Source organism: Columba livia, chromosome 3 (genome assembly GCF_036013475.1).
Source record: "Columba livia isolate bColLiv1 breed racing homer chromosome 3, bColLiv1.pat.W.v2, whole genome shotgun sequence".
Classification (NCBI taxonomy): domain Eukaryota; kingdom Metazoa; phylum Chordata; class Aves; order Columbiformes; family Columbidae; genus Columba; species Columba livia.
In genome coordinates this window covers 4241136-4256029 of record NC_088604.1, presented here as the reverse complement: position 1 = coordinate 4256029, position 14894 = coordinate 4241136, and the positions used below count along the sequence as shown (strand labels likewise).

General features: G+C 48.9%; 1 protein-coding gene across 1 annotated transcript; it reads left to right on the top strand.

Moving 5' to 3' along the window:
- Positions 1 to 6345: 6345 nt before the first annotated feature.
- LOC135579226 (ostricacin-2-like) lies at positions 6346 to 8587 on the top strand. The gene is made up of 3 exons (XM_065060017.1): positions 6346 to 6526; positions 7750 to 7837; positions 8457 to 8587. Exons 2-3 carry the CDS (start codon positions 7780 to 7782, stop codon positions 8585 to 8587), a joined length of 189 nt encoding a protein of 62 aa, XP_064916089.1. The 5' UTR covers positions 6346 to 6526; positions 7750 to 7779.
- Positions 8588 to 14894: the final 6307 nt, after the last annotated feature.

Here is a 14894-nt window from a genome sequence, read left to right as displayed (position 1 = left end):
TCATATATGGAGCCTGCATCAGTCAACACGAACACTCTTCATCTCCACAGGGCAAAGCTGTTCCACTGTCCCAGGGGGTCCTTGGCCCAGGTGACTCGAACCAGATTGATGGTGTTGAGCAGTCAACTCATGAGTTTCAGAGTGCAGACAGAGAGGAGAGAAAGGGAAAAAAAAAGACTGCTTTTATTTAGAATACATGACCTGAAAGGACGCTGTAGCAAGGAGGGTATTGGTCTCTTTTCCCAAATAATAAACAACAAGACAAGGAAATGGCCTCAAGTTATGCCAGGGGAGGTTTAGATGGGATATTAGGAAAAATTTATTCCCATAAATTGTTGCCAGGCACTGGAACAGACTGCCCAGGCAGTGGTGGAGTCACCATCCCTGGAGTGGTTTAGATGTGTAGATGAGGTTCTTAGGGACATGGCTCAGTGGTGAACTTGGCAGTGTGAGGTTAACAGTTCGATTCAATGATTTTAAAGGTCTTTTCCAGCCAAAACTATTCTATGATTCTGCTCTCTGTGGTTCTGCGTAGCATGACTGATGTGGAGGTAGTGAGCTGAGAGACTGGCATGTTTCTCTGTGTTCACCAGCTCATACAGGTGTATTGCTGCAGCAGTTATGTGTCATTTCCAAACTAGCCAGAAAACCCTTTTCCAGGAAAATGACAGGTAAAACTTTCCTCACAGTGTACAAAGGTGTCTTGAACATCTCACACTAGCTGATTACGTATATCGTTAATAAAACGAGAGGACACAAAGAAGAAAACTTTGTTGTTATTGCTGCTATTCCCTGCATCAGCCGGTTTGCTTTGTTCACCCCAGGCAGCTCATGCCAAACCTACATGCCCACTGTGCCACAGGGTGTCACAAGACATGTTGCATGAGGATAACGGTGGGGATTGCAACAGCCCCCAGGAGGCACATCAGCCTCTCCCGTTGCCACAGGGAGGGACAAGGTGTGACCCCATCAGCCCCGAGCAGATGGGTTGCTTTCTGTTTGGTCAAGGGGACATGAGTCAGCAGGAATGAGTGCATGTCCCACCCACGAGCAATGGTATAAAACTGGGGTGTTTTGGGCAAAGCAGCATTCCATGACTCCAAGAGCATCTGGACACGAGAGGTTCCTGGTGGGTCTGGTGGGACTTGTACATCAAGACTTCCATCAGGTGGGTAACTGTGGGGTTTCTTCATGGACAGCTGTCCATTAGCCCTCTCTCTTCAGCTCCTGAAACTTTCTAAATGACAAAAGGTTGGAAGTATGTGTGTATGTAATGATGTCATCTGATCATTCCAGTAAAGACCACTAATTGTCTGTACAAGTCCATGATTATCAGAGCCCAGAATATGTTGAAAGTGAGACTGGGTTTCCTGACTACAACTGGTTCTGGAAATGTGTCTTGGGCTTGAGGAAGGTCCCTGAGACCTCACGTGCTGGGGCACATGGGGTCTGTCCTGGACAAAGTAGGGAGATGCTGTTCAAGCAGGGATTTTCCATCCTTTCACGCTTACATTAACTTGGAAGGTTGCTATAAATTGACCATACTGGTCATGGAGAGCCTCCTTTAAGTGCCAGGCACCTCCAGGTGCATTTCCCTCAACTCCAGGACCTGGGTCAGTTCTTGGCCCTGATTTAACTGCTGGCATTGGGTTGAGTGTTGGTATGATCACCTTCTGATATGCAAACCTTCTCTGGTTTGGCCCTTGCAGGTGTGTGAGACCAAATGCACTAACAGTGTGTCTGGTAACTACATTGGAAAGTCTATCTTGTCTCACCCTCAGCTCTGTCTCTCCAGAGACCTATTTATTTCTCCTTGTGAGATAAGTGTTGGATGCATAAAGCATGAGGGGGTGTAGCTTCCAAGGGAAAATATTCTGTTTGTGTTTTCCACATGCCTTTGAATGCTGTTTTGCTTAAAAGTGCAGTAGTCAGGCATCACTTCTCCCATGTGTTCTTTAAGAAAGTACAAAGTGAATAGTGAGAAAGAAGATGATGGAAAAATATCAGCTGGATTGCCTAACAGGCAGATACTTCCACAGCTGCTCCCAGGATATGCAAAAGTCACATATCTGACAGATACCCCTGGGAACAGGCCACAGAAGACACTGTCCTCTGTCACTTGAGACAGACCCTGTGAAATACAGCATATTACTGTGTGCTGTCATCTCCAGGAGTTTTGGTGTCTCCCATCTGCAGCCCCGTGAAGACCTGGGCCAGACGTTGGCCATGAAGATCCTGTACCTGCTCTTCCCCTTGCTCCTCCTCTTGGTCCAGAGCGCTGCAGGTGAGAGGGCAAGAGGGAAGATGGGGGAGGTGTGAGCTTTATCTGTGGTGTCTTCCATGTCCTGGAAAGTGACCTACTTTGTCAAATACTAGGAGGGAATGGTTTTATGGTCATCTTCGAGCTCCTGTGTGAAAAGCCATGCCATGGTGTACATCTGGGTGCATCTACAGCTGTTTTCATTTGGACTGGATGTGGAAGAATCCAGCCCAAAAGGGCTTGGCTGCTTCTGTGGGCTGGGTAGGGATTCAGGTCCCTGTGGGCTCCAACCCCTGTGATTGGTGCTGCTCTGGGAGGTGGTCTCTGGATGAGCTACTGTTGAAGTCACTGTAGGTGTAGACTGCACAGACCATCTTAGTTGTCCAAAATGTGGACACTTTAGGGAAGAGTTGTCTGCCCATGGTATGTAGTGCAGTTTGGGGACCCTTTGACATGTCTGCCTCTTAAACCTCCAAGCCCTCCCAGTACTGTCTGACCTAGCTGAGATGATCTGGTGGAGGTGAACAATTTAGAGGGTGCCTGAAAGCCACGATGCCCTTCTGCACCCCAATGGCCAGAGACAGCTGGCCACCACGTCTTTAGCTTAGACCTCTCCAGTAGCACTGAATCTGAGTGTCCCAAAGCACTGTTGCCCCAAGGCGTGACCCCAGCCAGGGTTGGGCAAGGACTTTCCATCAGGGGTCACTCAAAGGCAGGGTGCAGCCAGGACAGGGATGCTGATGTGCCAGTTTCGCTGGTCTGGGCAGTGGTGGACAGGTAGCTGGGGTGGATACGCATCTGGAGAGTCAGCACGGCTCTTCCTCAACCTCACGCTGGTCCTTCTCAGTGTCTGTTCTTGTGTGCACCCACATTAGAGTGAACGAGTCTTTCTGGGTGAGATATGTGGCTGTTGAAGACATGGCTGTGGTGAGGTTGAAGATAAGCCCATGCACTGACTGGCCTGGAATGCATGGGCAGACTTGACCTTTCTGTGACCACATGCTGCTCTTCCAGATCATTCTTTTAACTTTTTCTCTGTGCATGATCTTCTATGGCACCAGGAAGCACAGACGGATGCATACGGCGGAAGGGATTCTGCGTGCTCGGGGGCTGCCGTTTCCCCTATAAATATGTGGGACTTTGTACAAAATTCAGCCACTGCTGCAAATTGTAAGTTCTCCTATTCATATAGTTATTATTGTCTTTCAAGCCAGCTCCTGGTTCACACCTTCATGTCTTCATGCTTAGAGGCAAAAGCCAGGGAAAGAAGGGAAAAGTCCTCATGGGTTTGAACCTCCATGCTGTGGGGCTGAAGGAGCCCAAGGTCACCCAGTGCATCCCCGCTCTCCTTCATCCCCACAAGACTTGCCCACAGTCAATACAGAAAGACCAGCTGTGTTGTCCAAACGAGAACCATCGAATAGTTTGGGATGGAAATGACCTTCAAGGTTCATCTAGGCTGCCCCTTGGGTAGTGTGGGGCATGGGATCCTCATCCCAATGTCTCTAAAGAGACTTGGAAACAAGGCTGCCACCAATGAGTAAAACACAGGTCCAAGACAACTGAAATTACTGGAATTTACCTCTGTGATATTGAGTCTTATTTGCCTCTTCTTACTTCTAATTGGAGAGGAGATGAGAGACGCTGGGGGGAAGAGAAAAGTAAGTTACAACATAGACTCACAGAATAATTTTGGTTAGAAGAGACCCTCAAGATCAAGTCTAACCATTAATCCAATACTGGCACTAATGCATGTCCCTCAGACCTCATCTCTGCATCTTTTAAACTCCTCCAGGGATGGTGACTCCACCACTGCCCTGGGCAGCCTGTTCCAATGCCCAATAAACCTTTGCATGTAACGTGCTTCTCTGCTTTCTTCATACAGTATCTGGGGTTGAGACCCTGAACTTTCTGAACAGGACGACCCCCTCACTTCTGGCTCCTGGAACCATCTCCTGATGTCCTCTCCCCTCCTTGTCCCTGCCGTCCCCAGCTGCTGTGACAGCAGGAGTGGAAGTGCTGCTCCTCCTGGGTGCTCATGGGCTGGAGACATCCTGACATGGACCTGGTGTCACTGTCACAGAGCCTGCTTTTTCTGGCTTGAATAAAGATGAGCAGTTTGGCATTGCAGCGGGCGGGATGTGTGGCTGTTTCTTTGTGATGGAGGGTGTGCTGTGCCTGCTGGCTCTGGGGTGGTGGTGGGTTGGTGGCAGGAGAAGCAGCTGGGGATGCTGGGAGCACCACTGTGTCTGTCCCTGGGGATGGTCTTGCCTGAGTGTGGTGTGGGGACACCGAGCCTGGCAGTCCCTGCAGGGTCAGGGTGTTTGGTGTGTCGTGATGGAGATGTTCTGCTCCCTCCTGGGAAGTGCAACTCCGGTCCTGGCTTTGTAAGCCCAGCCTCCTTTCTTTTCCCAGGAGCTTAGTTCCATGTCAGCCTCTTTTGCAGGGGATAATGATCCTTCCTTGTGATGAGTGCTCAGCCCAAGTGATGGTGGGTTCAAGGGAGGCACCATCCTGCTGCTCTGTGGGAAGGGAGTCTCCTTGGATACTATGCAGGAGATATTTGTGCCCAAATGCACCAGGACATTGCTCTGACTGGAATGGTCAGACTGTACATTTGGTATTTGTCTTTTTATCCTTGCATACACTGGAAATGTACTCTCAATCTCGTTATTGGCTGGGCAAATATGAGACAAACTGGGGCCCAGGAAGGCCCCTGCACTCTCTGCAGATGGTGGTGGGAGGTGTTGGAGGATGCCGTGTCCTTGCAGCCCAGCAAGTCAACCCAGGGGTTTCTCCATGTGCCTGGCATGTACGTTCTCTCCTTTCTCCAACAGCCAAGGGAAATTTTCCAATGGAAAACAGGGGGGTGTTTATGGCACTGGGGTGGAGTGGTCACCATCATCCCACAGCAGACTCCAGCAGAGGGTCTCCAGCATGTCTGCTGGCTTCCTCCTGGTACAAGAAAGGATTTTGAGGGTGGAAGCAGGATCTGCCTTCCTCCCTCCTCCTCCTCCTCTCCAGCAGGGCTGCTGTGCCCAGTGTGCTGAATTGGAAAGACATGGGCCAGGAGATATGGAGATGGTGGCAAAACCCCACCCCTGGACTGTGAGAATTTAGAGAGTCCCAGCTCCAGTCCCAGCTGCAGAACCTGCAGTAGGAGCCTTTCCCTAAAGACATAGGGTGTGTGGGACCCTGGGGGGGATGCCACAGCAACCATGAAAAGTCACAGGTGAATCATGATCTCAATTAAAGAAAAATAAATGATTGTACCAAAAGGTTTGACTTCTGTCTTCTTTCATCTGCTTTATGTTTGTAGGGAAACTCATTATCTACTAGGAAGCTTCACTGTAGTATCAGATAAATCCTCCATTTTTCCATACACTTAATGAATTCCTATCTTACATGTTGCTCCATGGAGCATCAGGAGGAGGAGAGCAAAGAGTACTGGTTGCAGTTGCTGGCACCTCAAATGTCCATCCCAAAAGCTCCTTTTCCTGTTTCTTCCTCCAGCCAGAGAGAAGGAAGCATCACTCCCCTCTTCAGACATCTCTGAAGATGTCCCTGCTCATGGCAGGGGTTGGACTAGATGAGCTTTGGAGATCCCTTCCAACAAACTATTCAATGACTCTATGACTCTGCTCTCACTTTATGCAAATAGTCACTAGAGAGACAGTTTCATGCTTACCGCCTTTGTCATATCAGGTGCACAGACATCTTGCTCTAGAAGATATTCTTGCAGTGTCTAGAGGTAGGAAGGTTTTCAATATACCACATGTCCTTGCTCATTACACCCTGGCTGTTTATTCAGTCAGATGAGAAGAGACAAAGAAGGACTCCCTTCTGGGACTGGGCTGGTGCTGGTGTCTGCACCAACCCATTACTTTGTCCATCCCAAAGGTTTTTCAGAAACCACAACAGCCCATGTGCCCCCTGTGCCATGGGGTGTCACAAGAAGTGTTGCATGGGGATAACGGTGAAGGTTTCAACAGCCCCCAGGAGGCACCACAGCGTCTCCCACCTCCAGTGGGAGGGACGAGGTCCATCCTCATCATCCCCACGTAGATGGGTCGCTTTCTGATTGGCCTGCAGGAGATGTGGCCATGGGAACAAGCAAGTCTCACCCACTGGCAATGGTATAAAACCAGGGTGTTTTGGAAAAAGTGATACTCCCTGATCTTAACACATCCAGGTGCAAGTGGTTCCTGATTGGATTGTTACAGCCTGTTGTTGGCTTGGTGAGCTCTGAACCAACACTTTCTACAGGTAGGTGATGCTGGGGTCTCTTCCATGCTGTCCACTCATTCAGTGTCTCTGAAAATCCATCTTCCTGGAACCGTCTTAATTACAAACTGTTGGAAGTGTCTCTGATTATAAAAAAGCATCAGAGCTGCCTGGGAAAGACAGTAAAATCCTTCACGTGAGTCTTAAGAACCCAGAACGTATGGGAGATGGAAAGAGATTTTCCTAATGATAAGGGAGACTGCAAAGGTGCCTTGATGATGGTACCCAAGATCTTCTGTTTTGAGGGAATGGGGACTGTCCTGAGCCAAGGAATGTGATGCTTTCCCCACAGCAGTACAGAGATTTTCCTTCCTTTTAGGCACTCAGTTGACTCAAAAGGTTGATTTGTGCTGCTGTTCCTGGCCACCAGGACATTTCCCTGCCCTCCTGCTCCTCCCCGGGTTGGTGCTGCATAGGGCAGGGGCAGTGAGAGTGGGGCTGGGGGTGTCTTTGCTGGGAAGCCTGAAAATGGTCTTGAGTTGAGGATGGTCACTCCTAAGTCAAGCTGGGAGGACTTTCCTGAGCCCAGGGAAGCAGAGGTGGATGGGAAAGGGTGTTTGGGGCAGCCAGTTTGAACTGGCTGAAGTGATGGCATTGGCTAGCTCTTCATATAATGTGGCATCTCTAGGTATAAACTATTCCCTAAGTTCTTGACCCTCATTTGACTGTGGGCATGGCTTTGAGTACTGGCAGAAGCATCTCCTGATGTGTAAACCTCCTCTGCTTTGGCATTTGATTAAGAAGAGGCAGAAGGAAGAGAGCAAATACCCTTGTGGTAATCCTGATCTGCTGACTGTGCTGGGAAGTGTGTCTTGTGTCACCCCTTGGTCCTGTCTCTCTGGAAAATTCTGCCCTACAGAAGTCTTGTGGGACTATAACTTGTAAAAGTAATTATTCTTTCCTTATAATGTGATTTTCAATGGATGTTGTTTTGTGTAAAATAGTAACAACTAGGCATGAATCCACCAGTCTGATTTTTGAAGAAAACATCAGGAAGAGCTGTGAAAAAGACAATGAAATAAATGATTGTCCAACATGGTGGTGGTTCCTCAAATGCCCCCAGGATATCTGTTGTTGGAGTTGGAGTTGAAGTTGGAGTGCTACGAACCATTATAATCTCCTTTTGTTGGAGATCTGCTCTTTGATTCACTGTGTGTGCCCATGCTTCTCTGTGCCTTTATTTTCTTTCTGTGTCCTCTCTGCAGCCTTGTGAAGACCCGGGACAGGCATCAGCCATGCGGATCCTGTACCTGCTCTTTCCCTTGTTGCTCCTGTTGGCCCAGGGTGCTGCAGGTGAGAGGGGAAGAGGGGAGACATGGTGAGATGTGAGCTCCATCTGTGGGGTCCTCCGTGTCCTGGGAAATGACCAGATTTGTCAAAGATACATGACTTTGGGGAAAGTATTTGCTCTGATGAATGCTGAGCAGCTGAGAAGCCAGAACAGAGTCTTTGACCTCACGCTGATCTGTCCCTATGACTTTCCCCATGTGAACAGTCACTGATGCAGAAAAGATAACCTCCTCCTGGAGAGGTAAAGATGTTTGGTTTGGTGCTTGATGCAAATAGAAAAATAGAATCATTTTGCTCGGAAAAGGCCCTCAAGATCATTGAATCCAACCTTTAATCCAACACTGGCACTAACCCATGTCTGTAAGAACCTCATCTTTGCATCTTTTAAACCCCTCCAGGGATGGTGACTCCACCACTGCCCTGGGCAGCCTGTTCCAATGCCCAACAGCCCTTTCCATGAAGAAATTGTTCCCAATGTACTAACCAAAACTCCCCTGGGGCAACTGGAGTCCATTTCTCATAGGAGACTCAGGTCCAGGGACAGCATCAGCCTTTCTGGAACCAGACATGTTTTTTCACAATTATTCCATACTCACTTTCTTTGACCTCTTTAACCTTGCAGGATCCACCCTGGCTCCAGGAAATAAGAAACAATGTCTTCGAGAAAAGGGTTTCTGTGGATTTCTGAAGTGCTCTTTCCCCTTTGTCGTCAGTGGAAAATGTTCAAGATTTTTCTTTTGCTGCAAAAAGTAAGTTTTGGGATTCGAAATGCTACTGTGATGGCAGGAAGAGATGTTGTTGTGTCTAGGTACCCATGCCTACCCTATGGCTCAGTGCTTTACAAGTTCTAAGGCAGAGGCCAGGGGAGGAAAGGAAAGGTGGTTGGACCTGCCCTGAGTGGGGCTGAAGGAGCCCAAGGTCGTGCAGGCTGGAGAAGAGCATCCCTTGGGTAGCGTGGGGCACAGGATTCTCCCCCTGATGTCTCTACAAAGCCTTGGAGTCACCAATAAGGAGAGGAATCTGCAATATGGCCTGGGTATTATCTCCATTCAGATTAGTCTTAGTACATCCTTGTTGTTGTTATCTAGGAGAGGTGATACATATTTTGAGAAAGTAAAGGAAGGAAAACAAAATAGAAGCAAGTGACTTCATGGTGTGCATTTTTCCTTCAGTATATGGGGTTGAAGACCCTGAACTTTTCAAGCAGGACGTCCCCCTCGCTTCTGGCTCCTGGAACCGTCTCCTGATGTTATCTCCTGTCCCTGCCCCTGCTGTCCCCAGGTGGTGTGACAGCAGGAGTGGAAGTGCTGCTCCTCCTGGGTGCTCATGGGCTGGAGACATCCTGACATGGACCTGGTATCACTGAGGCAGAAGCTGCTTTTCCTGGCTTGAATAAAGATGAGCAGTTTGGCATTGCAGTGGGTGGGACATGTGGCTGTTTCTTCATGATGGAGGGTGTGCTGTGCCTGCTGGCTCGGGTGGTGGTGGGTTGGTGGCAGGAGAAGCAGCTGGGGATGCTGGGAGCACCACTGTGTCTGTCCGTGGGGATGGTCTTGCCTGGGTGTGGTGTGGGGACACCGAGCCTGGCAGTCCCTGTGGGGTCAGGGTGTTTGGTGTGGCGTGATGGAGATGCTCTGCTCCCTCCTGGGAAGTGCAACTCCTGTCCTCATCCTGCCAGTTAAGGGTGTCCCTCGTCGCCAGCAGCCGTGGTTTCATGCACCAGGCTGTGCTGGTTAGTGTGTCCCTTTGGTGGGACACACTTGACCCATCCCAGAGGCCCCACCACACAGTGGGGTGGGACTTCCATCTCCCTCATCTGCAGTGGGGCTGGGCATTGCAGAGCAGGTCCTGCTCATCTCCCTCCTCCTGCCAGCCCCACAGCATCTGTCCCTGCCACATCCCCCTGGGGGGGCCTGATCCTACAGACAGTCTCCAGGAGGACTTACAGGCCTTAGGGCGAAGTGTGTCCCCCAAGCTGTCTGTCCAGCTCCTCCTGGAGGTGACCACTCCAATGGGTCTCATGGACAACAACCTGGACATGTCCAGAAGTGTTGGCAAGCAGGGAGGAAACAGGGTGTCTTCTCCTTCTCTTCTCCTCAGACTGGAATTACAATACTGTTCTCTATCAACAGACAGTGACCTCAGACTTTCTGCAAGCGTAGACATCTGCCCTGTTGAGTTAAATGGAAACATAGAATAATAAAATCATTTTGTTAGGAAAAGACCCACAAGATCAAGTCCAACCATTAACTTACACTGGCACTAAACCATGTCCCCAGGAGCCTCATCTACACATCTTTTAACCCCCTCCAGGGATGGTGACTCCACCACTGCCATGGGCAGCCTGTTCCAGTGCCCGACAACCCTAATATCCAATCTAAACCTCCCCTGGTGCAACTTGAGGCCATTTCCTCTGATCCCATCACTTTTTGATTGGGAGAAGAGACCAACACCCTCCGTGCTCCAACCTCCTTTCAGGTAGGGGCAGATCACCCTCAGCACTTCATCCCTTACTTCTCCACCTTCTGCTTTGCCGTTGGGTGTGCAGCCCTTTCCAGAGCCATGTGGCTGATGCTCCCAGGGCATCTCTGGCCCGGTCCTGAAGCTGAAGGTCCTTGCTGGATTCTGAGTAGCCTAATCTCCTGTGACCTAAATTCCTGTGGGAGGACTGTAGGAGTGAGTGGAGATCTGTACAACCCCAAGAGACATGTCCACATCAGCTAGGGTCTTTCCTCACACCCACCACCAGCTTCCACCCCGCTGTCCAGGCCCTCTAGCCAGCACCCCAGGTTCCCACTGTCTTTCCAGGATTGTTTTCTTCACATTCATTCATGTGTTATTTAGCTGAATATTTAGCAGGCACCATGAACATCCTTTACCTCAGCAACGTGAAGATGTGCCACTGTCCCATGGGCCCTTTTGCACAGAATATCTTGAACAAGACTGGTAGTATTGTGCAAAGTCACCCTATGAGTTTAATATGGTAGAAATAGAGGAGAAACAGCAAGAAAAGGAGAAAGATCGACGGATAAATGATATTTTCTGTTACGCACATGACTTGTATGGAAGCAGTGAACTAGAGATGTTGATACATGTGTGCATTTGAACATCAGCTCATAAATGCATGCATCTATTCATGTTATTTCCAAACATCTGGTGAAAGTTCAAATAAAAGCAGAGATAAACCCTTTTTCTAATTTTGAAAGGTGAGAAGGTTTGTAATACTCTTCACCTTCTTGCACATCCCATGCCAGCTGTTTATTTTGTCAGATTGGTGGAGATGAAGAGGGAAAACATATCTGCTTTTTTGAGACTGGTTGCTGCTCTCTGTACCACGTGAAGTCCAGGCAGTTCATGTCAAGCCCGTGTGCCCACCGTGCAGCAGGATGTCACAAGACGTGTTGCATGAGGATAACAGTGAGGATTGCAACAGCCTCTCCCATTGCCACAGAGAGGGACAAGGTGCAACCCCATCATCCCCGAGCAGATGGGTCACTTTCTGATTGGCCTGCAGATGTGGCCATGGGAATAAGCATGTCTCACTCATCGTCAGTGTTATAAAACCAGGGTGTTTTGGGCAAAGTAGTGTTCCCTGACACCAAAGGCATCTGGACACGAATGATTCCTGGTGATTTTTTTGCTGCCTGAAGACCAAGACCTTCTCTTGTCAGGCAAGTAACTATGGAGTCTCTTTCAGGCTGGCCACCCCTTCAGTCTCTTTGTTTAAGTCCCATCACAGTGGAACTGTCTAAATGACAAACTGTTGGGTATATCTGTTCACATTAGGACACCATCTGAGGGAAAAAGGTAGATTGAAAATATAAATTCCTTCCCATTAGAGCCTGGAATTGGCTGATGTTAGATCCAGGGTTTCCCCAGCACAGCAGAAAATGGGAAGTTTCTGCGGTGTTTGAAAAAGGACACCAGGATCTTGTATCTGGGGAAAAGGGAACTCTATAACTTATAGGAAGGAGCCACTTTACATGCAGAAGTATGGTGAATTTCCATTCTTTCAGCCTCCAGTTAACTTGAAAAGTCAGGTTTTCCTGATCTCTTTGGCCACTGAGACACCTCCCTGTCCTCTTTCTCACAACTGGGGAGCTGCTGCACAGAATCATTTTGTGACCGTGGCTTTACTATTGCTGTTGCATTCAACAAAGGCACAAGCATTTACAAAGTGTGTAAACCTTCTCTACTTTGGTCTTCGGTAGGACAGAGAGAAGACAGATAGCTAGTCTATCCCTTTGATTCTGTCTTCCTAGAAATACATGGACCTGTTGGAGAGGAGCCAGAGGAGCCCCAGAAATGATCCGAGGCTGGAACAGCTCTGCTGGGAGGACAGGCTGAGAGAGTTGGGGTGTTCAGCTGGAGAAGAGAAGCTCCAGGGAGACCCTATTGCGGCCTTTTTGGATGTAAAAGGGGATGATAAGGAAGATGGGGACAGAGTTTTGAGCAGTGACTGTTGTGATAGCACAAGGGGTGATGGTTTTAAAGTAAAGGAGGGAGATTCAGGCCAGACATGAGGAAGAAATTGTTTAGAATGTGAGTAGTAAAACACTGTCCCAGGTTGGGCAGAGAGGTGGTGGATGAACCATCCCTGGAGACGTCCCAGGCCAGGCTGGACGGGGCTCTGAGCAACCTGAGCTGGTGAAGATGTCCCTGCTAATGGCAGGGGTGGCACTGATAAGCTGTGAAGGTCACCTCAACCCAAACCATTCTGTGATTCTATGATTCTAACACTGTCTTCTTCTATTCAGGATAACACATCTGCAGTTTAGTTTACCACTGTGCCCAGGTTTCTGTACCTTCTGGGTTCCCCCATGTCCTTGTTGCCTTGGTGTCTCCCCTCCATAGCCCCGTGAAGACCTGCAACAGGTGTCAGCCATGAAGATCTTGTACCTGCTCTTCCCCTTCTTCCTCTTGTTGGTCCAGGGTGCTGCAGGTGAGAGGGACAGAGGGGAAATGGGAGAGGTGTGAGTCCCCATCAGTGGGGTCTGCCATGTCCAAATAAGTAACCATATTTTTTAGAGATGTTCAAAGGAAAAAATGGGCTTGTGTCTTTACTCCAGCATGAAGAGTCATGCAGTGCGATGTGCCAAAGGATGCTCTCACAGTGCTCCTTCCTCCAAGAATGCAGGGAGAGCTATCCAGACATAGGAGCTTGTCTCCTTCTGTGGGTTAGGGAGGGATCCAGCTCTGGGGTCCACCCTGGGCATATAGCTGCTGCTCTGGGGGTGTCTCTGGATGAGCTCCCATCGCAGTCTCTGAAGTCTCAGCCTATGGATCCTACCCTGCTTACCCCCAAAATGGACGGGGAAGTCTGTTGTCTAATCACAGATACTTGTCACCTTTTCAGGACCCCTAGATATGTGTGATTCTGAGATATCAAAGCCCTGTACCCCAGGCTTGGATGAGCTCGCCAAGGCTTTATGGAAGATTTGCTCATTCTGCAGGGTCAGTGGGATGACAGATAATATTCCTTTGTACCATGAACAGCCAGGGATATCAGTGCCTTAGGGCTTTGCCTATATGGTCCTTCTAGGTAGTTAACTTGCTATTGAAGGTGCATTTATGGTGATCTTAATACTTGTCCCACAAAGTTGGTCGAAATCTTAATGGAGTGCCAGCCCTTCTGGAAGTACAGAATATTCTCCCAAATTATCTTTTCCTTTCAATTGTTTCTCTCTACAGGTGAGTCTCTGGCTCCAGGAAATGAAGGCCAATGTAAGCAAGAAGGGGGATTCTGTAGCTTTTTGACATGTTACCACCCTCATCACATCTTTGGAAGATGTTCAGCATTTATGGTTTGCTGCAAAAGGTAAGATCTGAAGTGAAACATCCAGGAATTTGCCCTCTACTTTCTTAGCCAAGATAGATCTGCTGTTCTCTTCGCATTCACACTGCTGGGACAAGACCCTCTTGCATTCATGTTGAGAGGCAGAGGTCAGGGAAGGAGGGTTAAAGTCCATTAGTAAAGCTGATTAAACTTGCCATGTGTGGGGCTGAATAAACCCAAATTCAGCCAACATCTTCCCAGTCCCTCTCAGCCCCGTGAGAGCAGACTGCAGTCTTTCATGAAGACTTTTCCATGCTGTTGGAAACTGAAGTTTAATCATTGTGTAGTGTGGGGCACAGGACCATCTCCTTGAGGTTTCTGAAGAGCCTTGGGTTCAAGGCTACAACCACTAAGGAAAGAACAGGTCCAAGTCATCTGCAGTAAGGACTGGAGTTTTTCTGAGGAGGGGATTTTCAGTAATTCCCTACAGGTCCTTATAAGAGGAGAAGTGGCAGAGCAACTGCAGGAAGACAAAGGAGGAATATAAGAACTAAATAACTGTGACCAAATATTGTGCTTTGTTTATGCAGTAAATGGCGATGAATCCCTGGAGTTTCTGAGGAGGACATCCCTCTCGCTTCTGGCTCCTGGAACCACCTCCTGATGTGCTCTCCCTTCCCTGCCTTTGCCGTCCCCAAGTGTTGTGGCAGTGGGAGTGGAAGTGCTGCTCCTTCTGGGTGCTTATGGGCTGGACACCTCTTGTCATGGATCTAGTGTTGTTTGGGCAGATGTTGCTTTTATCAGATTCAATAAAGATGTGCAGTTTCACAGAATGGTAGATGGGTTGATCCTGGAAGGCACTTCTGAAGGTCATCTGGTCTGAATCCCCTGCTCAAGTTGGCCACCCAGAGCTGTTTGCTGAAGACTGTCCAGATGGCTTTTGTGTATCTCCACAGGTGGAGACTCCACAATTTATATGGGCAATCTATGCCAGTGCTCAGTCATCCTCACAGTAAAAAACTGTTTCCTGTTGTTCAGAGGAACCTCCCGTGATTCAGTTTGTGTCCATGGCCTCTGGTCCTGGGCACCACTGAGAAGAACTGGGCTCTGTCCTCTTTGCACCTCCCCTACGTTGATAAAATCCCTCCCAAGCTTCTGTTCTCCAAGCTGAACAATCCCAGCTCCCTCAGCCTGCACTCATGGGAGAGATGCTCCTGTCCCTTCATCATCTGGGGGTCCCTTTGTTGGACTCTGGTGTGTCCATGTTTCCCTTGGGCTGGGGAG

Excerpts from the sequence above, each read along its gene's own strand:
- LOC135579226 (XM_065060017.1), top strand. The coding sequence starts at position 7,780 with ATGCGGATCCTGTACCTGCTCTTTCCCTTGTTGCTCCTGTTGGCCCAG. Across the intron at positions 7,838-8,456 it reads GTTGGCCCAGGGTGCTGCAG|GATCCACCCTGGCTCCAGGA; the intron begins GTGAGAGGGGAA and ends TTAACCTTGCAG.